The 25,203-nt window shown below is 41.0% G+C and overlaps 4 protein-coding genes and 1 long non-coding RNA gene across 9 annotated transcripts; 2 read left to right on the top strand and 3 right to left on the bottom strand.

The window, feature by feature from the left end:
- The first annotated feature begins 9,369 nt into the window (after positions 1–9,369).
- Adgf-A (Adenosine deaminase-related growth factor A) lies at positions 9,370–24,875 on the top strand. Its single transcript, XM_015175694.3, has 4 exons — positions 9,370–9,490; positions 22,537–23,532; positions 23,590–23,778; positions 23,839–24,875. Exons 2-4 carry the CDS (start codon positions 22,696–22,698, stop codon positions 24,460–24,462), a joined length of 1,650 nt encoding a protein of 549 aa, XP_015031180.1. The 5' UTR covers positions 9,370–9,490; positions 22,537–22,695; the 3' UTR covers positions 24,463–24,875.
- LOC116650589 (uncharacterized) lies at positions 9,488–10,803 on the bottom strand. The gene is made up of 3 exons (XR_004303593.2): positions 10,564–10,803; positions 10,309–10,421; positions 9,488–10,246 (listed from the first exon to the last, which is right to left on the bottom strand). It is a non-coding gene; the product is annotated as an uncharacterized lncRNA (long non-coding RNA).
- LOC6623714 (PDZ and LIM domain protein Zasp) lies at positions 12,351–16,174 on the bottom strand. Of its 5 annotated transcripts, none has more exons than XM_032434646.2 (12): positions 16,016–16,168; positions 15,657–15,956; positions 15,435–15,584; positions 15,312–15,371; positions 15,196–15,246; positions 14,486–14,698; positions 14,220–14,417; positions 14,068–14,154; positions 13,900–14,007; positions 13,259–13,448; positions 12,631–13,199; positions 12,351–12,527 (listed from the first exon to the last, which is right to left on the bottom strand). In XM_032434646.2, exons 2-12 carry the CDS (start codon positions 15,936–15,938, stop codon positions 12,477–12,479), a joined length of 1,959 nt encoding a protein of 652 aa, XP_032290537.1. In that variant the 5' UTR covers positions 15,939–15,956; positions 16,016–16,168; the 3' UTR covers positions 12,351–12,476. The 5 variants fall into 5 exon arrangements, with proteins under 5 accessions (XP_032290537.1, XP_032290535.1, XP_032290533.1 ...); XM_032434644.2 differs by having other exon boundaries at positions 12,351–12,546; positions 13,900–14,004; positions 16,016–16,166; XM_032434642.2 differs by having other exon boundaries at positions 12,351–12,546; positions 16,016–16,166.
- Positions 16,729–18,504, bottom strand: LOC26530609 (uncharacterized). The gene is made up of 2 exons (XM_032434647.2): positions 18,089–18,504; positions 16,729–18,016 (listed from the first exon to the last, which is right to left on the bottom strand). The coding sequence occupies exons 1-2, from the start codon at positions 18,105–18,107 to the stop codon at positions 16,779–16,781; spliced, it is 1,257 nt and encodes a 418-aa protein (XP_032290538.1). The 5' UTR covers positions 18,108–18,504; the 3' UTR covers positions 16,729–16,778.
- Adgf-A2 (Adenosine deaminase-related growth factor A2) lies at positions 19,589–21,840 on the top strand. The gene is made up of 3 exons (XM_002046767.4): positions 19,589–20,578; positions 20,650–20,832; positions 21,127–21,840. Exons 1-3 carry the CDS (start codon positions 19,667–19,669, stop codon positions 21,730–21,732), a joined length of 1,701 nt encoding a protein of 566 aa, XP_002046803.1. The 5' UTR covers positions 19,589–19,666; the 3' UTR covers positions 21,733–21,840.
- Positions 24,876–25,203: the final 328 nt, after the last annotated feature.

Genomic DNA, 25,203 nt, shown 5'->3' on the forward strand with positions numbered 1-25,203 from the left:
TTGTTTTTCCTAGCGCTCCGCTGTGGTCCAAGCGGGAAGCCATGCAAATGTTGCATGCCCCAAACATTTTTGCCCATGTTTTAGGTACTTAGTTTTAGGCCAGAATATTGACAGCTCTAATGTCGCTTACAATAAGTTAAATAAATAAGCATGCGGAATAAATTAACTTATGAAATTATGTGAGCAGCATTTTTACTAAATTATTATGCTAAGGATTTTTAAGAAATTCAGGCCTTTCCTAATCATTTTTAACAACAAATATAAATGTTTATTCTACTGCAAAGATTTGTGTCTGTGGTAAAATGATCTTGGGATTTGCTACCATCTGCTTCGTAAGCCCTAATCAGCTCTTAATATAATCTCAAAATCAGCTTCAAATTTTAAACATGGTGTGTGTATTCACTTGTGCATAATCCAAGTTTAACAAACCAGTAGCAAAAACAATAATAACAACAGCAGCCAGTACAACGGAGTCTAAGTGGTTTTTTGGTAGCCGAAAAGCGACTTATTATGCTCACAAAATTTTCAAGTGCTCTGCACAAGTTTTCCGATAAAACGGCATAACATGCAACCGCTGCCACAACAAGTGGGGCAGCAACAAATACAAGCAACTGGCTTTTGGCCAGCTGTCGATGGCTAAAAAGACTGAATAAAAAAAACGGGCCAAGAAACTTGTTAAATAAGACTTCTAAATTCATTTGCTCGAAACGCAACTTAACACCAGGCAACGCCCACAGCAAAGCACCAAAGCGCATAAAAACTTGTGCCAAAAAACCAAAAACGAAAAAAAAAACAACGCTGAACAACTTCATCAAACGACTGCGGCGAGCAGTTGTTGTTGTTGTTATAGTGTTTGTTGTTGTTGTTGTTGCTGGGCAAATGTTTTTCGGCAATCTTGGTAACATAAAGAAAATAGTACATAGTACAACTACAGCTCAAAAAGTTGTACGAGCTGTCGAAGCAGCTCAAAAACAAACAGCAGCCAGCAGCTGACGGGCTGCCCGCAAAAGTATGCAACACTTTTCGCCCCGCTAGCCTACTAGTACTTATATTTTGGTTACTTGCTTCGGTTTCTTGGCACAGAATACTTTCATTAAATATATGCATTGTAAATGCTCCCTGGGCCCGATGCTTGTTGTTCGTCGTTGTTCGGCATGTGCTTTGCATATTTCAACTGGTTCCAACGCCTGCCAGCTGCAGCGCCTGCCCGTTCCGTTCCTTTGCCGAAAATAAAGCCTGTTGTTTGTCTAACAGCACATTGTGATAAGAAACTTTTCGTAGCACAAAAACTAGTTTCGTGTTGTCATCATCTTAAGTTCTTTACGCTTGTCAATTGTTCGCGTTGTAGAGTATTAAATGGCCCTATTAGCTGCCGCATGCACTAGGCAAAGGGGCCAGCTCTTAAACTTATCGTGTGTGCGTCTTAATAGATGCATCTACATTTAGATAAACATATTTTTAACAGGGCATCTTTTGAATTCTGTTTCCCTTTTTTTTTACAATATTAAATTTATTTATATATTTACTAGCTGAAAATACATATAGTTGTCTTCTTAGTTCATTTGCACATTGCCACTCCTCACTCGAACTTTTCCCTTGCCGCCAGCTGCTGCTTCTTCCTTTTTTTTTTGATTGCCCATTGGGCTGCCATTTGCTTCATTGTCAATTGTCTTCATTCTGTGCTCTCTTGTGCTGGCACTGGACTTGCTTTTATGACTTTTACCCGCAACACTTTTATTGCCCCAGACGCGACCAGCCCGAGCTCCCCGAGCTACCCGTGCTACCCGTGCTACCCGTGCTACCCGTGCGCTCCACTCCAAGAGAGAGCAAAAAATGAAGGAAATAATAGGAACAATGGCCGTCGAGTGTTTTTACAACTTAATTTGCAGTTTGTGTCGAGAAATTGTAGAATGCTTTTAGGTGTGGCTTGCTTGACTTTTCTATAGCCATTGTTGTTGCTGTTGCGTTTTTGTAGTTGTTGTTGTTATTATGATTATATTGTTGCTGTTGCTGTTGCTTTCAAGCTGCTTAATTGGTATATAGAGTGGCGTCGACTCGCGCCGTATTGAATTAATTTGTGCATATTATAGCGATTATTATAAATAACCAACGCGAGTACTCGCAAGTACTCGGCCAATTAAAAGCCATTAGCGAAAAGAGTAAGCCGACACAAATAAACAAAAAAGAAAAACGAACACACACAAAGAATTTCCCATTTGCCCAGAGCTGCTGCTGGCTGTCGTTGTGTGTTAGCCACGTTGGGCAAACTACGAGCTTTTAATTAGCATTAAATTACTTTTATTTACAAGTCAATGGGCCCCGCACAGACAAACAACTGCCGCACCCTATTTGGGCAGCCATGTGGCAAGGCGGAGCCCGTCCAGACGCAGGAGTGGAGCACACATAATAGCCAATGTGATCGCAGTCAGGTATATATATCACTAGGGACATCACATGCGTCGCTCGTGCGTGATTTAATGTGTTCTATGCTCTCTCTCTCTCTACGCAGCACACGGATCCTGGCTGCCTGTCCGATTGGTAATTAAATGAATAATCGCGCCTTATTCATAAATCACAAGCACATGGTCGAGTTTTATGTGCCGCCATCAAGAAATTAACAGCTAATTAGAAAGCGTACCCTAGAGCAGCATCAATTCGAGTATAACACTCGTTTCTCTTGTCCCGACAGCGGATCAAGTTGCAAATTGAAAATAGAAATATGTTGCCTGGCCCATGCGGCGTATGCTTAATATGTTGCCTGACTCACGCGGCGTATGCGTAAAACTTATGTTAACTGTAAAAGGGAAATTAAATGAAACGCTTTGAGCGGCCGCTAGTCGGCTAAAAGCGCTAAACTCGCAAAACTAATCTAAATATCACACACACCCCAGGAACACACACACGCCTAAACACACACACTCTCCCCTTTCCCACGCACACAGTTAGAATTTTCGCCGTTTTTAATTAACAGCTCACAAAACTAAATTGAAAAATTTGATTAAAAACTTTTTATGCAGTTGCAGACTTCGGGTGGACGGGCAGAGAAATGGCAAGAAATGAGATTTTCAAGTGCACATCAGAAGTGTGTGTGCCGTGTATGTGTCTGTGTGTGCTTGTGTATGTGTGTATGTATATGTGAAGTGCATTTGGGTGCAGCGCTGGCTACCAAAGTTTCAGTTAGTTTGGCTTCACATTTTAACATTTATTTTATTTGTAAAAAGCAAAAATGCACTTGTTGTTGCCGGCTGGTGTAAGTGTGTGTGTGTGTGTGTGTGTAGGGTGTAATGGGGGCTGGGGGGCAGCTGGGCGTGGCGCATTAACACTTGTCGTGTCAGTGTCGCATGTCGTCGCTTGCAAGCTGTTAAACTAAATACACGATGTCTGGGCTTCTGCATGAACTCATATGCGAAAATTTCACCTCGCGAATTTGCGAGCATTTGTGTGTGAGAGAGAGTGTATATGTGTGTGTGTGTTGGTAAATGCAGCGAAGTAGAAGCGCGCCTCAGTCACGCTTGCCTGCCTTATTCATAGTAAATTATATGAACAGCTACGGGCGCATGTGGGCGTGGCCGCATGCCACGCAATTAGACCTCGTTCATTATTTGCAGACCGGCAAGTGTTTAATTTTCGTCTACTTTTTTGCTTTTTTGCCTCTATTTGATGGGTATCTACGAGGTGGAACCTTTTTGTGCCAGTCACTACAGCGAATCCTTAAACTGAACTTTTTTTATAAGTTCGAGTGAGTTGCGTATTTCTAGTTGGATTCAGGAGAACTCAGGCTGCATTTTAGTGCAAGTGACATGCAAAATTAGGAAAGTCTAAAAGTATGATGATGCACATGGGATATGACGGCCTAAAAAAACTGCCGTGGTCCCCTTACTATAAGCTGTATTCACATAAGTTTTTCTAGACTTTAAAATTCAAAGAGCTTAGTCAAAACTGATGCGATTTTCATGTTTGATGACGTTCACTTCATAGTTTTCCAGCTAAAGCCAATGAATTCATTAAAATATATTTACTTGAAATTGTTTTACATCAAATTAGCATAGCCAATGAAGTTTTTAGTTTGTTTCTAACACAAATTAAATGAAATTTATTCACTGTGCCAAAAATTATATTAAGCAGAGCTCTATTCCGCATTTATGTTATGCTTATATTGACACTGTCTTTCTAACGTTCTTTCAATTTTGCATGCTCCAATAAGTTTGCCATACATTAGCAGATTTTTCGGATTATTAATAGATATATAACACTTTAGTTATAGTTAGTTCGACTGCTTTTCTTTTTATTCTAACTTGGAATATTTTTCTCTGACTTGTCAGAAAATTTCTTAAAATGAAATTAAATAATATTCAATGAATCCCCCATAACAAGTCGCAGACCAGCACTAGACGTGCGCTCTAGAGCCTTTTAATTAACGCTAATTGATTGTCAATTAGGCAAATATTTTTGAATAGACATATCAGTTTACACATGTATGGCTATTATTATTATTATTATATTAATTGATTGCCATAGCTGACGCTGCCGGCCATTGATGAGGACATACAATGGGTGATACAGTGAAACACAAATGACTAACTGGCATACAGACAGTTGTATGGAGTTGCAATCATTTGATGTTTACCATCTCAATTTCATCAAAGGGCCTCCTGGCAAGGGGGAATGAATACCTTTGGCTGTCGGTTGTCGGTTGCCGATGACAAATCAATGGGAAATTGATGAATGTCTGGCTTGCGACATGCGTCATTCAAGGGGAGTGTCGGGAGAGAGGTGCAATTGTTTAGCATGCTTATTGGTGCATTTTGGGGCCAGCTGCAGCTGCGGAGTTGCATGCAATTTGCATTTGCGAATGCCATGCAAATTACCCGAGCATGATCTATGTGTGTGCTCGATGGATGTGCATGCGTGTGAGTGTGCGTGTTTGTATGCAAATGAAAAGCGGAAGTGCACGCGGAAATTCTGGGGAATTGAGCACAGTTCGCTGCTTTTCACAATTTTCGCGGTCGTTTTTATGCCAAGAGTCAAACGGAAAGTCTCTGAGGCGACTGCATCCATTACGCATGCAAAGAATGTGCAAGCGGGAAAGATATATGGGAGGTGTGCGTGTGTGTGTTGGTTCGTTGGTTGCATGGTTTGTTTGCGGCGTCTGCTTGAAATTCATGACTGTTTAGCACACATGCCGCATAATGTTGCATACATTTGCTGCCGCGAGTGGCGCAGCTGCCGCCAGCGCTGCGTCGCGTTGTAGCCTCACTTTTGTTGTTCTCTCTAAATAAGAAGCGCCAATATGCAAAAACACATATAGACATCTGTGTCTGTGTGTGTGTGTGTGTGTGACAATATTTATGCATTTTCCCATAAATGCAATGCATTTGCTTGTTTCGTCCTCTGTGTTTGTTTGTGTGTGTGTGTGTAAGTTGTGCATTTATAGCTGCAACTTGTTTTGCATGCTAATTGGCTTTCCGAAATATCGGAGTGTGTGCCTTCAATTTGTCGCATGCAGCTCATTAGGCACGAAAACATGCATATATTTATTTAACAGCTTAACGTGTTCAATTTTATGAAGTGTTGCAACACCATACTGCCACGCCCTGCATATGGGCAAGTGTTAAATGAAATAATAAACTATGACTTAAAAAAAATGTAGCCTAATTTAGCTGAAACAAATTTCAATTGAGCAATTGAATTGGGTTTAACATATTTAATACATATATTATATTATTTATTCTTATTTACCAAAACTTGGGTTTATTTTCATATTCTGAGCGCAACGTCAATTACTAAGAAACTCCCCAAAAGCATTTTCCGATATCAAACAATTATTTTGACTAAGGCAGGAAATTTTTAAAAATAAATCTGTTTTTAAATTGCTTGCTTCAGTTGTATATTTGACTCTTCTATAGTTCTCTAAAAGTTTGCCTCGTGTTGAATAAAAAATTCGGAATGCCGGCACAAGCCGAATCAGTTTAAGCATCGATAATAATCACACTATCTTAATAATGAAATGAATCTTAAATATAACAATTTCATTACTGTTTTATAGCTAGTAACAAAACTAAAGCCCAAACTCAAGAAGCGTCTTTTGTTTTGAGTAAGTTTTACAGACTTTTTCAGCAGTCAGTCGAGTAACACAAAACTCCAGGAGAAGCTCAAGTCAGGCACAGGTCTTACAACAAATTATAAAATTCAAATTGCAACTGGCAAAGCCAACAAAATTACAGTCAAAAACTTTTCATATCGATCAGGTTGTGCTTGAGCAAACCAAAGCAAAGTAAACCAAAAGTGTAAATAAATAACAAATGAAAGAAAACATAAAAGAAATATGCAAGCTGCTATTGCAACAATATTTATTTAAGTTGAATACAACTTTAAATCCATGCAGCACTGAGTTGCAATTCATGAGCTTTGGCGCATATTAAGCACAGTCTTGCTCCCATTGTTGTTGTTGTGCGGCTGCTAAAATGCGTGCACACGCGGCGTATGCGTATTGTAATCATGTTGCTATGGTATTTAAGCCACGCCCACACGCTGCCTGTCGCTGGCTAATGGCATTATGCATATTTCATTACATTAAGTGGCAAAACAACGCATAATCAACTTGCGCTCGCCCTGTTCCTGACACTGCACACAACGTGGGCGTGGCATCTAATGCCAGCCCCCAGGCATTTGCTGTTAAATAGGCAAATGCACACAGAAAGAAGGCTAAAGTCGAGCGTAAGCGTGGCAGGGCTGGGGTTTTTGGGGGTTATGCTGTGTAAAAGGAAGCCAGTGCCACAAAATTTACAAATTGGAATTTTGCTGCTTTTCATCAATACAACCCCCGCTGTGTCCCTCAGCCCTTGCCCAATCGCTTCACGCAGCGTGCACTAATTGTATAGCCAACAATTTTGGGTATTTGCAACGCTTGCTTATACGACTCACCGAACTTTGTGTCTGCTGCACGTTTGGCGCTTAAAATTAGTTGCGTAAACATTTGGGGAAAGTATCTATTGCCTGCATTTGCATCTCGACGGCTCAGCGACGGGGTGAAATAATTGATATACGTTCGACTCTGTTATTTGTGGGGCCTTGATATGGGCTTAGTCATGGGCTTAGAAATGTGCATGGCTATAATAGTTAATGCTCTTACCATAAATTTTGACACGTGCTCAGATCTAAGGCCGACTGCTCAGGTGGTTGCAGGCCCATGTGTGTACTTGAGATTTAATTGCAATATAAACTGTGAACAACGGGTAGCAAAATATAAACAAAATACTTGCTGAAATAGTTGCAATTTTGCAAAAATATTTAAATGTAAATAATGATATGAGGTAATCAGAAAAATCCCCGACCCACGTTTCATAAGAAAGATATTGCAATCAATGAAAATAAATATATAGCAAATAAGTCGATTAAAGTAATCTCAAATTTCTGTTTTTTATACTCTTGAGCAAAGGAACATTTAAATAGGTCCAGATATATGACCTACTTTTTGGTACTATTTGGGAGGGTATTATAAAAATACTCTTCTACGCATCCTAAAGAACTTCAAATTTTTTCAACAAATATGCCTTTAAATTGTAAAAATATAGTTAGAAAAAATATTATAGTCTTCCAGTCACTTTTGTAAAGAAATGTGTCTTTTGATAATAAAAATATGAAAATAGAGAGATATTTTCTTATTTCTTACAATTTGTATATATACATATATATAGCCGGGACTCGAATGAAACTTGCATTAAAATTTCTTCAACAAATATATCTATTATAAAGAATATTTTGTACTTTTCCTTAAATATATTTATATATGTATATATATATGTTTCAATTACAATATGCAATATATTTTGGTATCTTTTTACTATCAATAATAAAATATAGTATTTTGTTTTGCATATTCTTAGTATAAATAAGTAATTTTCTATTCCAAGTATTTTGCACTTTAATCTTTTCCTGGTTTTACTTACATATGTAATGCTCATGCCCTTCCCAACCTTTGCGTGCCACACTTTTGTTGGCAATATGAAAACCCCTTTAGATTAGCACATGCCATAAATTCATTTAAGTCTGTCTAATCCTGGCACACATACACACACAGATATACTCTAATATTACTTTGGGCATTGCTTATGACCCGCAACTGGATACAGGTTACAGGGTGCCGAGTACAGGGTTCCTTCCATATGCAGGCGAGCGAGGCCGGAGGCATTTGCCTTGAAAATTTGCATGCAATGCTGTTGTAAATTTATTTATGACTTTGTTTTTGCGCACGGAACGTTTTCCAGTGTCTGTGCAGCTAAATATTAAAAATGTTTGCATTGTCTTTTAGCAATTTAACTGCCATCTTATGCATTTATCATTCTCCAGCTAATCCAGCCCATAGCTATTAGGTATTTTTCCCTCTAGCTGCTCAAAAATGGGCAAAAATTATATATAAAAACTATTTAAATTTTAAGCAGAATATAAAAATTATTCCATGTGTCTATCAAAAAAAAAAAGAAAAGAAAACTACATTTTATTGGCCTGGAAGATTTCTGAAAAATGTTTTTAAACAGCTGTCGTTGCTTCGTGTGTGGCATATGGACTGACGCACTTTAATTTTCTTTTCTTTTTTTTTAGACACTTTCAACATTCGAAAATTTCTAAATTCGCGTACTGGTCAGATACAAAACGAAATATGTTTACACATCTCAGAAAGCAACAAGATAAATAATCGTGATGCAATAATTAACGCATTAAATGATTGCTATTTTCGGCATAAATCGAAGGCAAATATAAAGAAGGCAAATATAAAGAAAGCAAAAATAGCCTAACATTTCTCCAAGAACTTATTGAACAATCATTTCAAGTGCAAGATCGTTTATAAAGATAATTACTTGGCATATTCGAGACGTAAAATATTGATAGTCCTAACAATAGCTGGAAATCATAGGAAACCTGCGCAGTTATAAAAATTAATACGAAACTCTTCAGTTTTATCTGCCTATGGACAAGTGTACGGGCCCAACCAAATTGGGCACCCGGCACTGTGCTGTCATTATCTTTATAGAAAAAAAGTTAACATTGAAAATACAAAAGGGAAAGTGACGCGCCGTGACAAGGTGCTCTCACAGTCGGTCTCTCGCCTGCGCTCTCGCTCTCCAGAACGACAACGTGCCCTGCTTACAGAGAGTGCCATTACCTACAGTCCGATTATGATGTACTTTCGTTATATCATTTTTGACAACAAAAATATCAAAAAATTACTTTTGTTGTTTACTTTACGATCATTAAGGTTTCCTGTTCCATGCTGCGCGTTCCCCCCCGCACACACACCGCACACCATGCTGAGTGCATGGAAGCGGAATCAGAATCAGAAACGGAATCGGGTTCGAGTTGTGGTTCGCTCGTGGAAATATCGGCACCGACTGATCAGTCTTTGAGACGCGTGTTTGGCGTGCAGATCGCGTCCGAGAACCTCGCAACGAGTTTCACCCTTTGCATCGAATTTGACGCCCGGCACCAAGTGGTAAAACAATAACAGTGAATATGACAAAACATAATTTACATACATTAATTCCGATAAACAAATAAATTCAATTTGCTGTATTAAAGTGCGCATTTAAGAGGCTTATCAAATATTTGCGGCATTAACTGGATTATTAAATAATGCATAAACACACACGTCTTTTTTATTGAATGCTTAAAAAACACAACATAAATTCATTAAATCAATTTTGTTTTACACCGAACTTCTACACACAAAAAAAAAAACTATAATTAATGCACTTTTTTTGGGCTTATTGTTATTTAACATAAACAAGCGCTGGATGCCTAGTCAGCTAAAAATATGAAGCCGCATATTCCAACACTTAAATTTCACACACACAAAAAAAAAAAACAAACAAATTTTAAATAAGAGTTAAGCAAAATACTGCGCATGCAAAATAAATGCCAATTTGCTTTTAAGCTCTGATACACTTTGTGTGGTGCTTTGTGGTGCCAATTGGTAGAAAAAGAGGTTTTCAAATTGGCACCGCTGACACCTTTTGAGTTGGATATTACGTATTTGCACAGTTGCGAGTGGCCCAGTCCAGCGACTGGCGACCAGCTGATTTGTATTTATATTTATATTTGCTTTCGGTTTTGCTTTCAATTTGGTTTAGTTTTGTTGTCAACCACGCAACGTGCAGAGTTCATTCGCCCAAAGCAAGGGAGAGGGGGCGGGAGAGAGAGAGAGAGTGAGAGGAGACGTCAAAGCGATGTTCACTTTTATGCTCTTATACTGCAACATTATATATATGTCATTCAGACAAACATATATGAGTTGAGATTTGTTCCACTTACGTTTTATCGCCCGCACAGCCGTCAGCCTTGTTCTCTTTGACTCTTGCTTCTACGCCTTGCCCTATCATCATTTCTTTTTATTTTCTTATCACACGTTATTCGATATTAACACCCTGTACTTATAAAATGATTCAGAGAGAGAGAGAGAGAATAGTACACTTATATTCCAATTGAAAGCCCTTATTGGGCTCTGAATTGCTTTTATATATATTCTTACTTATATCTGATTAATTATATTTACAAATACGTACTTACCCACTCACATACAAACGTCGTTTATTTCTATGCCATCTATTGGTAGAAGAGAGGTAGCTGAAAGAATAAAGTAAATTAGAATGAGAATAAGAGCTGACACTTGTATATTTAATTATAAGTAAGCATTATAACCTGTGCCGTAATTAAATTTTATTTTCTTTTTTGGGCACCATAATTCTGCGTTACACACATAAAAGCAAACATGCATATATAAATACATGCATAAATATATACATACATACATGCATACATACATACACACATATATACATACATACATACACACATACATCTACATACATACATCTACATACATACATCTACATACATACATCTACTTACATACATCTACATACATACATCTACATACAAACATCTACATACATACAGCTACACCTACACACATGCATACCTATTTACTTAAATACTTACATGCAAAAATAAACACTACACATAGCACAAAAAAAACACTAAGTGAAAAAATAAAAACCTGCAGGGCTTACTAGAATTTATGAGAATCGAGTAGAAGGGCTGCATTAAAAAGACGTTTTATTTAAATTGCAGTACTGCTGCAAGTAAGCAGGGTCTGCGTTTAGTAAGATATGTGAGTGCATAATATGCACACATATATGTGTATACACATGCACACACACATATACATACGCATACTAACATAGGTACACATATATGCACCCATATAACTGATCTTATAAATCACTTTCGATTATTGTTCTTAATGTTCCTCGTAGGAGGAAAATATAAAGAAGGTCTTTAATGAATGTAAATGTAGATATTTAAAAATGTGTTTAAAGCAGCTAAAACCAAAAAAAAGTCTTGTTCAAAAATTTTCTATTATTTACGCAAACTATTATTAACGTTTTTGGTAAATTTAGGAAGAAAACCGTCCAAACAGCTGCTGGTGCTTCTGACATAATTAATTATTTGCGTGCATATATTATGGGCACACGAGTACCCCCAATGCTTCCCAAGTGGACTTTTTGCAGCTTCATACATATTACGCAATTTGTTGATAAATCGCAGCCGATAATTATTTCTATTGTTCATAGTTTTTGTTGTTGGTTATATAAAAGTCGTAAATTAAATAATAAAATTAGAATGATTAAAAGTCATATTTAGTAGACCAACAAATTTTCCAAATATAGAAATAAGTACATTATAAAGAGAAATAATAATGAAAATTAAAATGTGACCATTAAATGGGTGAGGCACAGGCATGCGCAAAACTTGTAGTCATCAAAATTAATAATCTACAATAATTAATGTACAAAATAATTATTTATGCCCCGTAACTACATGAGTAAAATTGGTTTTATATTGATATATATTCGATGTTTTTTATGTTTTTCTTAACTTGAAAACTGTGTGTACCATAACAGAAAACACTTAAAATTTGGTGGTATAAGTTTCACGCTGAAATTCATTTCCAAACATGAAAAATTATTTGAGAGGCCTTTCGTAAAACCTAAGCTTTCTCTGTGGAAAATGCGATTGTGGTTCTTGGGCGTAGTTTTACGTTTCGTCCAATTTGATTCAAATTTATTTTTAAAGCCCTACGCTAGAACTTTATGAATACGTATTCCAGCGATTTCGGAAGTCCACCCACAGCTGTGGTAATTTGGTGGAAATTGGCCAGCTGATGGGCTTCGAAATCATTTTCAAAGATCTTTTGTTTCATACTTTTCGTAAAATGTATTATTTAAATAACGCAAATTCAATCGCATGTGACGATTTGATTCAGAACCAAATTTTCTTCAAAGAATTATAACACTACATTTATTTTTGTGATTAAAATCTCGAAAATATCAATTTCGTAAAACGTGGATACCATAATACTTTTCATAGGAATCATCAGGTGTGCTACTCAGTGGGCCATGTCGTTGCGGTGTAAATCTTCATTTTGATGGGCAAGCCAAAAAAGTTGGATTCATGTGAATGGATATCGGCTGAAATGTCATTGTAGTGCTAAGGGGTTTATGTATAAATATATATATATATATATCTCTATATATATACCGCTATATATTTTTTATTATTAACAAAACTTACCGTGGGCGTGGGTCCATTTTTATAAGAGTTTTCGGCCTTCAGAAATGCAAGCACACCGTCGTTTACCTCCGACTTGTTCTTGGAAGCGAAATGTCTATCGATGTCGCTGATCTCCCGGGACATAGATGTCTTCCCGCTAGTTGATTTCGTGTCTCCCGCCTTCTTTTGCTTTTTCCAGATGGTTGTACCCGAATAATACCGTCCCTTTTCCTTTTCTTTGTCCTTTCCCTTTGATTTTCTTAGGCCATCTTTGCTGCTATCCGATAGATTATCCGAGTCAGCATCCCGCTTGGACTTTTCCTTGGCATTCATTTTCGCATCTGATGGACATCTTTTCCGAATCTCCTCTCGCTCATAATCGATGCGTAGTTTAATGGCTTCCAGCATGGTTATGGGATCGATGGGATATGGTTTTTCTGGTATGCTGCCGGCAAATGCAATGTCGAAGGCGTACGCGTTAAAGTCCTCGACACCATCCAGGGAGCTCTGTATAATACCCGGACAGCTTTGGTCCATGACCAATGCGTTGAAAAAGAGCGTATTGGTGCGCTGTATATAACGCTCCTCAGCTGTGGGTGAGAGGGCCTTTAAGAGTGGGTTAAATAAAATATAGACAGCGCACACTTACGCGTCGAATTATCATTAAACGGCATTAATCGAGATGTGGTTGCCTGGTTCGGCAGAACCGTGGCAGGCCGGCAAGGAGGTGCCACGATCGGCGGATAGCAGGTATTGCGGCTCGTGCTCGGCCAACTATCGCTGGCTGGTTGGGTTCTACTCGCAGCTGAAGCCATCATATATTGATCGCTGAACGTGACCTGTGGCATAATTAAAGTTGGATGGAATTGATGGAATATGAGTGACGTATTTCGCGTCGAGTCCATATAGCCCCTTGTCCAGTATTAGAAACTTATGCGATATAGTCATATTTCTATACGAAACTAGTCTCAGTTCTATATCTATTATCGTGAAACTTTAAACAGGAGTGTCTTTCTATATATATCTTTATCAAGATATATTAACCCGATTCAGCATTTCTTATTTTCTAAATACCGTTTACATATAAATGTATGTATATAGTATCTTATCGCTAAGCAAAATATTATCAACATTGAACTATTATAATATCAGCTCTCTATTGGACAACTTGTTCAATTAATGAGTTTTTCTATGGACAACTTTGCTTTTGTTCAAGATGTATTCACTTATGATAGCAAGGATATAAAATGTTCGGCATGCCGAAGATAATTTTTTCATACTTCTACTCACATTGGTTGGCTGCTGAATATTGGGCCTCAAGCAGGGCGGCCTCTGTGGCTGTGCCGGGGGCATTTGTACATAGACCGTATTGTCGTACGAATCAGGCGTTTCACACTGCTTTTATTGTGATCTGATGCTAATAAGAGGTCAACATTTACATTAGACACCTGCGCTTACCTGTGCCTGCTGACGCTGCATTTCCATAGCTGTTGCTGGTCTTTGCTGGCAGGGATATTGCGCCTGGCTGGGAACAGAAGCCGGTTGCTAGATTGAAACGTATAAAGTAACAAATAAATTTTATGCTGTTATCTAGGGCAATATCGACTTACCCTTTGTTTCATGCAACATGCGGGATATGATTGACCCTGATTCGGATCATAGACTACAGCGGAAGACTTGCATGTTGCTATCCGATGCTGCTGTTGCAGCTGTTGTTGCTGCTGCTGCTGCTGCAGCAGCTGTTGTTGTTGTTGCTGCTGCTTAGAAGGCGCCCTGCTGGCAATCATGGTGCTATTCAGAGCAGGCTCCTAATCAAAGGATGCACCCAATTCATAAGGGTTGTCGTTAGCAGTCAAATTTTTGCAGAGCTACTCACAAAATTATCCAAGCTCTGATCGTTCCTTTGCCAAGTACTATAGCCCGGTTGCTGCTGCTGTTGTCTCTGATTTTGCTGTCGCAGCCATTTTTCATAGCTCTGGTCAAAGACGGTGTCACTCGATTGATTTGTCGATTGTGACCGCATCGAATCATAGGGATTCACATTGCTGGGCACTGTATAGGCATTGCTGCTGCCAGGCCTATTGGGACACTGTTGGGAAACAAAAGGCAAAACTAAAATGCATTGTTAAGGTATTTACTGAAAGACTAGGCTTACTCTTGAGCGGATTATTCAATAAGTATTAGCTTAATCAGTAGTTTTGAATGCTAAGCCAACGCTATAAATACTTTGCGGAAATATCCTTTATATGATATATGATCTCGCAAACTGCAATAGCTAAATACTTAAAATTTAAAATATATATTTCCATATACCATAAGCAGAACGATATCTCGTCCCATATTCGTAATATCGATAAAAATCGAATCGCAAACTTAAAATTTATGCACAAATAAAAGTCTATAAAGGAGTCTAGAAAATTTGGTAGGCAGGCTTTTGCATTTACATTTTGGAAAATATTCTACTTGAATAGCTTATTCACATTCCACTGTAAATCAAGAGTTTTGTGCCTTGGCTTTGGTATATATGCTATTTAAGCATAAATTTCACATTGTGCCTATATTTTGGAATTTGTTGGATTGACTTACCGCTGAGCAATCCCTAGTTGGTATTGTTGGTGTTGGCTGTTCTGGCTTTCCCTGTTAGAGATTAGATTACATTGTAATGTGTAATATGTTCAATACGAGTACTGAAAATGGCTTACGTAGACACCAGTTGGCTGTAAGCCCAGATAATTAATTGGCTTTTCTGGTTGAACGTGGCACTGTAGTCAAAGATATTTGATTAAGCACGAACTTTACATTATCTTTATTTTTTATATACTCACAAAATTATCAACGCCTCTAAGGCACTCGCGCTGAGATTCCGTGCGAGAAGCCGGAGCGCTCAAGGAACGAGCGCGACGATCGCTCGAATGGCGCACTACGCTGGACGTCTGAGGCTGCACTGTATTCCAAAATTCCTGCGGATAGGGCTGCTTGAAAAGAAAAAAAGAAAGAGAGTGAGAGGGAGAGAGAGCATCATTTAGTATTCTAATTTAAACACCTACCAACTTCGGTGCTGCTTCTGGCACATCCTGGTGATTGCTCGGCGTGGGCTTGCGATTCGGTGGATCGGTTGCATCATTAGGTTTATTCGAACGCATTATAGATTGATAGTTTTTGTGGTAGGTGTGTTTTACGTATGCTGCGTCGAGCGTCTCATCGGAGTCACTTTCAGAGCAATGTCGCCACGAGGCAGCCTTATTATGCTCCTGCTGATATCTTAGGAATCGACTCAAAGCAATGTAGAGCTCATCGGGCAGCAGTACAGAGTTTCTAACAGTGTCCATGGAAAGAGATAGGCATATCTTACACATTGATGTTACAGATTGCAGTTTCAGATGCATCCTCTCCAGGCAGTACTTACATACGATCTATTTTACCGACACGCGTCGATCAAAATATGGATATCAAATGTGCGCTTCGACTCTTTGAACGCAAAATTTTGTTTCCCTAATCGTGCTAAAAACGGTTTGTCATTTTTATCAAAATTTAAAATAAATTTATGAATATCGATGTCAAAACTAAACAACTTAAGAAAGAACACGAGAATCAGAGCTAACTACATTTGTGAAAACTAAACTAAACCAAATTTTATTTTTTCTTCTCGATGTTCATCAATGAATAATGAAACTACGTAGATTTATGCTGGTTTCTTTCCACCTTATACAGGGTATTTCGTGGTAGCAGCCAATTTTGGTAACTAAATAACGTTTCCTGTACGTTTCAAGCTAAGCTGGTCTGACATATACCCTGTCATTTTTATAAATGTAAGTTTATCTATATTATTAATTAAGATTGTAAAAATATAATTGAACTAGATTTAATTGATAGGATAGGTAAGAGTTCTCGATTTCTAAAGGGCGCGTCTTTTCAATTATATAGTCGCAGCTTTCCTAATTTAGCTTATAAAATGCGATGTTAATCTTTCTTTTGTTTTTGGGGCCTAATAGTTAATAGCAATAACCATATAGCCAACTTACATATACACTGCAATTTGTATTCAGATTTAAAATCATCCACAAGTATTTTAGTTTGTTTGTTTTAATATCTTAATAAATTGCTTACATAATAAATCCGACTATTAGTCGAGAATACCCTTTTGATTGGATTGGATCCCCTTGTGCCTATCAACAGTTCGCCTTTTCATTAACCAACTGTTTCAATTGCAACTCCACAAACGCCAAGTCGTTTTTGCTGCTGTCCATATCCGTTTCCTCGTCTGACATCCGGGCCCTTGGGCAGGCATCATGCCACACGGCCAGCAGCTCGCTGGCTGGCCCCAGTTGCTCGGTAAGTTGTCTAAGAAATGTGGGCGTGACATGCACATTACGCATGAAATCCAGTTCATGCAAGCTCGCCGCCTGACTGACAATAAAGCGGAGCATAGCGGACGGCACTTGCGGCGCCTGCGGCAGCCACTTGATGCTGCCATCGGAGGCATCATAGTGCACCATCAGCTGCGAGTGCCAAGCGATGCGTTCCAGCCGCACCACACTCAGGTGGTCGGCCAGGAGACGCGGCAGCCTGGCATCGAGTTGGCATTGCAAATGCAGCCCCACAATTTGACAGGCGACACCACCAGCACCACCTTTGCCAACGCTCAACGCCGTCAGGCAAGCGGATATGGTCGCTGTGGCCACGGTGCCAGCATTTGGCTGCGCTTTGTCGTCGTCAATGTTGCTGCTGCAGCGGCAGGTGCTGGAGCAAAGGAAGCCTGTCAATTGACGTAGCTGCGGCATTCGTGATATTTTCGTGCCCGCCGCCCGCAACGCGCACGCTGGCAATTTCAGCGTTTGCAACGTTTGGCAATATTCAATGTCGGCCAAGGCTACTGCCGGAGCGCCACAGATGCTGCCTGGCAGCAGCTCAAACAAACTCAGACGTGGCAGCTGGACAAAGAGCGTGGAGAGTTCCGCGGGCGTCAGCCTGTCAAAGACGCCCAGCTGCAGCTGGCCAAGGTTTTCGCAAATTCGAGGCAGTTGCCGCAGCAGCGCTGCCGAGCTGCATGCCCTAAAGCTAAGCCTTTGCATGTGTGGCATGCGTATGCGCTTCCGTGTCCGTTTCCGTTGCGAGCTGCCACTCAGCCAGGCCGGCAAGTGCTCGCCAACGCTAAGATTAAGCAGCGCCCGTGTCAGCCGGCTCATGTGCCCCAGCAGCTGACTCTGCTCGCGGGCGCTTAGGCATTTAAATTGCGGCTCACGCTGCCAATCGAATGCGCTGGCGTATTTGCGCCGCCAAATCGCCAGCACTAGTTGCCGCAGCCTGCCGCCCAGCTGTAGCAGCGCAAACTGATCCCCAATTGCGAGCTGGGCGCAGATGAGCAGCAGACAGTCATCGTTGAGCGTCTCCAAAGAGGTGGCAGTAGCTACGACGGCGGAAGTAGACGAATTCAATTGTGCTTTGGGCTGGACAGGATGTGTGTGTATGGCTGGCTTACCGTGTTGCCTTAACTGCATTTCGTTGTGCTGCCTCGACAAGTACGCACTTCCAACTGACGAGTTGCTTTTGCCTTTGCTGTCTCCCGCTGATGCATACAACTTGTGCCGGGCGCAACCCCCGTTTCGAATCACGGTCCCAGTCAGCTGCTAAGAGCCGCTTGCGACTTCAGCTGTGTGACATGCGTCGCATGCGTCGCATGCGGCTTCGAAATCGACACCACCAACAACTCACACACAGAGCATTTGTTGCAAGCAGCGGCTTGCACAGTGTGCAGGTTTTTATTTTATGGCAATTTAATACTTTAATAGCCTTGGCAAAATTTATGGGACATGTGGAATTTATATGCCTAACAAATCCATCTATTTTATATAGAAAATTTGTATAGGATCGCGTCTATGTTACTTGAGACTGGAATATATAGAAGATTTTTATCCCTAAGGGTTAACAACAATGTGCGTAGCCCAATTTGAACTTATTATTTTTTAAACTAATTTATTAAAACAATTTTTTATTATCTTAATCTAGCTGCAGCAAAAAGACTTATCTTAAGAACTCACAAAATTGACAGATAGACGTATATAAAGCAATATCGACTCAGCTTGTCAAGATTAAGAATATATATTCCGTACGTTTTTTTAAAAGTATTAAACAATTTTCATTGCATCAATTATATGACATACTGTATAATATATTTATACCTTATTTATACATAAATACTCAGATAAAGATATTTTCAATCATTAAATCATTGCATACTCACCACTGTGCCGCTGTTGGTGGTGTTGGTGGTATTGGTGGTGGGCGCAGTGGTGCTGCTGGCGTTACGAGAATAAATGCAACCCCCGGGTAGGCACACGCTCGCCCAAAGTCCGTACTCCGAGTTGTTTTCATACCCAGTACTCATCGGTGATGGGTAAGAAGGGTATAATAGTTTGTGCAAGTGGATGTAACAGGCCAAAGAAAGAGCATTGCGATCCAAGAAAAACTATATACCTTGAGTTGGGCGACAAGCTGTATCAGAGCTACAAACTAGAAACCTTTTACCGATATCTTTTTCGGACTCTCAAAGATTAAAAAAACAAAAGTACTTTATGGATGAAGAATATTTCACTTTCCTCATTACCCCCGAAATTGAAAAATAATCGGAGATGGGTTCAGGGTATTTTCTAGCCAGGCACTACCATTTATAGAACTCTTGTTTTTTACTTCAAGCGAAGGCCATCGCTCTTCGATTGCCTTTAATCTCTTGCCGGTTGTTTGGGTTATTTTTAAAGAGCGACAGAAGTTGCCACATGATAAATATGTGCGGACATATGGCAACCATTGCAATGACGCCAAGGCGAAGGCCTAAAAGATAGAGTCTTAAGTGTACTGATCAAGATAATCTTATTGTTGTTGGGTTTCTTTTTAAAAAGATCATCCGACTTACCAGTCGAAACATTAAACTTTGCTTTTCCAATCAGCTGGGTCCGATTTGGAAGTCCCAGCCCCAGTCATGATTTGTTTTTCGCATACAAGTCAAACGTAAAGTTTCTGAAAATTTTTCGAAAATTTTTGTAGTTCAAAATTTTTGGTAATGGCAGCCAGAAGTGGTAAATGGCAATTCAGCTTTCCGAAGTGCCCGCACCGCAATCCCATCCGGCGTGCGGACAATGCGCCCGCGCGGCCAACACCCAGCGATGATGGTGACGACTTGAATCCGGAACGTAGCGCCAAATACGCCAACATTTGCTGGCATATCAGCTTGATCATATTGATCAGCACAATGATACTGGCGCTTGTATGGACAGTATATTTAAGCGTTGACTATTACTCGTGCTCGCCGGAACAGCGGTTCGCCAGGTTGCGTCAGGACTTTCTGATGCGGGAGCGGCGGCGTCGCGTGGGCGGCAAAGTGAAGCTGAACCCGCTTGAGGAAATTGCCAATGAGCGTCTACTAGCCATTAAGCAGGTGGACGAAGAACTGCATCACATCTGGAGCGATTATCAACCTCGGCCGCATTTTCTAGCCAAGTACAAATTCAATGAGACGGATCTGTATAGTGTGCTGCGCAGCATGCCTAAGGGTGGGCTGCTGCACGTGCACGACGCGGGCATGTTCAAGACGGATCTGCTCATTGAGCTAACAAACTATTCTGATCTGTGGACCTGTGTGGGTATCGATGGCACCTTTGAGGACTTTCGTTTCTCGCAAACGTATCCGAGAATCAAGCCGCAGGGTAACTACAAATGCACCTGGATGCAAATGAGCACCATCCGAATGGAGTACGATCGTTCATACATCCAGAGGCTACGCCAAAGTCTATCCATTGATGCTCATGGGTTCATGAACGCCACTCATTTGGCCAATCACATGAGGCGGGCGCACCGTCTCATCCACGGCTTAATCACATATCGGCCCATATGGCCCACCTTCCTGATTGGCATGCTTGAGGATTTCTATGCCGATGGCGTCAGTTATGTCGAGCTACGCTCCTCGCTGCCAATCGTGAGTAGCTAGTCGGCGTTCTCCGTTGTACAAATCTTATATGTATATCTAACTGCCACCTGATCCCGCAGATGTATGATTTGATTGGCACTAACTATACAATTTGGGATACGGCCTATTCTCTTGTTACCGCTACAAACATATTCCGATCCACTCACGATGATTTCATTGGCATCAAGCTCATCTATGCCCCAGTGCGGGATTACAATGACAGCACCATGGACACTTATATAGAAAATGCACGTCTTCTGAAGGTAGGCTGCTCTATGGTATTCTTGCGATTCAAGTTGTTTTAATTGTCCATGCCTGATCATATGTCTGAAAGAACAATAGTCATGTCGATATAGTCTTGCTGTCTGCCCATCTGGTTCCAGGTCTGCAAAATTCTTCTTCCCTCTTTCAAGCTTTAACTTGTTAAGAATTGTAAGCGTTTAGCAGCGAAAGGCATAATAGCGGGCTATCTCAGCTGTCTTAGAAAAATGATTACCACATTTTTGCTAGGAATTTACATTTCCTCAGCTGCCATTGATTTGTATCTTTGTCCTTAGGCCAAGTTCCCCAGCTTTTTCGTTGGCTTCGATCTGATCAACTTTGGAGATGAGTGCAATATGGAGCCGCTTGGAAATTCAATGCAACTCTTGCATATCAGTTCGGAAATCGATTTCTATTTCCATGCGGGAGAATCGCGTTGCTTGAATTCCACAATCCTTGCGCCAGATACAAATATTATTGATGCATTGCTGCTGGGCAGCAAGCGACTAGGCAACTCATTGAATTTGCCTTTGCATCCGGAAATGTTGAAGGCCATCAGGATGCTGAAGGTGGCCGCCGAGGTGTGTCCACTGTCCAATTATTATCTGCAGTATGTGAACGATTTTAGTCAACATCCGGCGGCGTATCTGATTGCTGCTGGCTATCCCATCGTTGTTGGCTCGGACTATCCATATTTCTGGAATGCGGCACCGCTCACCGATGATTTCTATGTGGCATTTGTTGGCATTGCCAATGGACAGGGCAATCTGCGTTTGCTCAAGCAGCTGGCCATGAACTCGTTTATGTACAGCGCCCTAACCGGGGATGAGAAACAAAAGGCAATGTCCATTTGGCATAACAATTGGGATCAATGGGTGGCGAACTTTATCAGCCACAGTTAACGGGATTTATATTTATAATTTGGCGTGCTATACAAATTTTGATAAATTGGTTGTTGAAGATATTATAGGAATCTACATATTAATTTTATGCTACCCTACGCAACAATACGTCTCTCTCTCTCTCTCTCTATCTATCTATCTATCTTTCTATTTATTTTTTTCTATCAACTGCTATTTTTAGTCATATATGGGTATTGAAAATATCAAAAAGATCGCACTATGTACTCCGAAGTTAAGTGAAAGGAAGCTCTAAGCTAGAAGAAGGCTCTGCGTAAACACCTATATATACAAGAATAAAAGGTTTTCAATTGAAGCGATAGCCCAGCGCTAGGTTCAGGGTAATTTTTAGTCGGGCACTGACGACTAGAGCACTTTTGTATGATAATTGGTTTTTATCATTTTTTTTTTTTTTTGTTTTTTGTTGAAGTGCTTTATAACATATTTCCTTCAATTCGATACTTGTTTGAACTGCGGTTATTGTACTTGCCTGAACAGTCATCGAAGGTCCATAAAATATGTATGTGGTCTATTGCACTTGAGTTTATGTGTGAACTACTGTACCGGGCTTTACTAACGTACTTATAATGGCGTACGTAATCTAATCTATGGCTTTCATAAATCAAGATTCCTGTCTGATTGGCGTTGATTAGGGCCCGTTGCCAGCTGAACCTGTGCCTGAGATGTGGGCCGCGCAGGAAATGTATTCAATCAGATCTTTTGGCTTTCAGCTATCGCCCATATGCAGAAACACGTGTTAAATCAAAGATAATGCCAAAGCACTCAAATCGGTTTCACTCTTTATAGATAAGGTCGCACGGCACGCGAAACTGCTCAATAAAACTGGACAGTACCAAGTGCCCGGTTCTCAGTTGTACCGCGGACATTGACGTACACGCATAAGATTCCCGATTCCCGATTCACAATTCCCGACTCACGATTCACGCTCTACGATAAATCCGTGAAATGCTGCAGCCAGCTAATCTAATCGCGCTGTTGTGCCTCTGCCTATCTCTGGGCCCGTCTGACTCACGCTCGCGGCCCAATGATCTGACCATCACGAAATTCGTATCGCTCTACAGCGCCGGCACATCGCACGTGGAAATATTGCTGGGCGACAACCGACCCAGTCCGGATACGTACAAGACGATGCGCAATGCCCTCTTCCGCTACGAGGAATCCAGAGCACTTGGCTACGACGTGGAGCTGAACACGCGTGAGCGACAGGCGAACGCGACCATAATGGAGGCCAAGCTGGCTGAGATTGAGCAGGGCGAAATTACGCCGCATCTGTTCAAGCCCTCGCAACACATCTTCGATGTGCTAGAGGCCATCAATAATACAAAGTTGTTCCAGCTGCTCCAGCACATGCCCAAAGGTGCGGTGTTGCATGCCCATGACACGGCGCTCTGCAGCACCAATGCCATTATTGAGTTGACCTATTATGACAATCTGTGGATCTGCCAGCAGGCTGGCGACCTGAGTGCCTCAGCTCTGCGCTTTGCTGAGGAGAAGCCCACGCCCTTGACCGAAGACAACTGCGACTGGAGCCTGTTGTCCGAGGTGCGCGCCCAATACGGCGCAGACAGGGTGGACGCCTACTTGGGCGAGCGTCTAACTCTGTATCCGACCACAGACTTTCAGGATATTAATGCAGCTTGGTCCCGATTTATGGAAATCTTCGGACTTCTGGATGGCCTGCTCATGTATGCGCCTGTCTGGGGCGATTATTACTACAAGGCGCTGCAGGAATTTTCGGCCGATGGTGTTCAATATCTGGAATTCCGTTCCACACTTCCCACAGTAAGTTGCGATAAATCAACAACAAATTCTAGATCATAAATGTGACCATTCCCATAGCTCTACGATCTGAAAGGAACTGTATATACACCGCTGGACACTGTGCGCATCTATGTGGAGACCCTAGAAAAGTTCAAGAACCAGCCGGAGAACAAGGATTTCATAGGTTCGCGTATGATCTATGCGCCCCTGCGCAATACCGATGCCGAAGGCGTGGCACGTTACATTGAAACCCTTAAGCAGGTTAAGGTAAGTGTACCTGCTTCTCTCCGGCTTAGCAACGGAATTAATCTCTTATTCGTGTTGCAGGAAAAGTACCCGGAATTCTTGGCGGGCTTCGATTTGGTTGGCCAGGAGGATGTAGGCCGTCCACTCAGAGATTTCGTTGATCAGCTGCTGGAAGTGCCGGAGGATATTGATTTCTATTTTCATGCAGGCGAGACGAATTGGTATGGATCTTCTGTCGATGAGAATCTGATCGATGCTCTGCTGCTGCGCACCAAGCGCATTGGTCATGGTTTTGGTCTGGTTAAGCATCCGGTTGCGCTCAGCTTGGTCCGAAAGATGAACGTGGCCATTGAGGTGAATCCCGTGTCGAATCAGGTGCTAAAATTGGTCAGCGATTTTCGTAATCATCCCTGCTCTCAATTCTTTGCCGATGGCTATCCTGTCGTCATATCATCCGATGATCCGAGCTTCTGGAAGGCCACACCCTTGTCCCATGACTATTATATTGCCTTTCTGGGCATCGCCTCGCAGCATGCAGATCTGCGGCTGCTCAAAAAGCTGGCACTGAACTCCATTCAGTACAGCTCCCTCACCGTCGACCAGAAGATCGATGCGCTCTCTAAATGGCAGACGAAATGGGACGAGTTCCTGGACTACGTAAACAACGTCCAGCCGAGCAGTGCATCCAGTCAACACCTCGATTGACTAGCACGGGTGGTGGCAGCGCTTTTGGCTATGTTCTCCCTCCTGAACGCCGGCCTTTGGCGCTAGTCTGGACTGCCTACGATTTCTAGCGGACCAATCTTACACGATGATAACATTGGCACCGGATGCCTCGTTTATACTCAGCTGTGGCACAGTGTATTTGGGTCTTACACTGGCTTCCTATTCACGCACCTGTTCATCCGAATTCATATCCCGTACGCTATTTCGTTTTAAGCTAATTAATATTGATTAGTGCTTAGGTATATTGTTAAGTTCTTCTGCTCACTCGACTTTCACGTTAAGTACATAAGAGATTTCGCACTTTAATTGATCTGTTTATAAGCTTTTGTACTAAAACCTCTGAATAAAGAGTTCGGCTTACTAGCTCGTAATGCCGCAATTCATATGCAACTCGGCTAAAAGCAACCTCAGGATAAATGCAATCAGTTGTGCAGTCAAGCTTTGCCATGCTCGGGCCTGGAGATGGTAACGTGAAATTCATAATCCACTTATGATACTGTCTCTTGAACTGGCGATATGGATCTTATATAACATAGAAGAGTCATTAAACGTTAAATTTGCAATGAGCTTTGAAAAATAATCTTTTATAAAGATTATATCAATTGCCAAGAAGACAAATTTACCATGAGGCTAATATAGCTTGGGTCTGATTATATTTAATTTAGCTCCCATTATAGACCCACTCATAGAGAGTAACATTATGATAAAGAACATGCTAGA

Source organism: Drosophila virilis, chromosome 3 (assembly GCF_030788295.1).
Source record: "Drosophila virilis strain 15010-1051.87 chromosome 3, Dvir_AGI_RSII-ME, whole genome shotgun sequence".
In the NCBI taxonomy this organism is placed as follows: Eukaryota; Metazoa; Arthropoda; class Insecta; order Diptera; family Drosophilidae; genus Drosophila; species Drosophila virilis.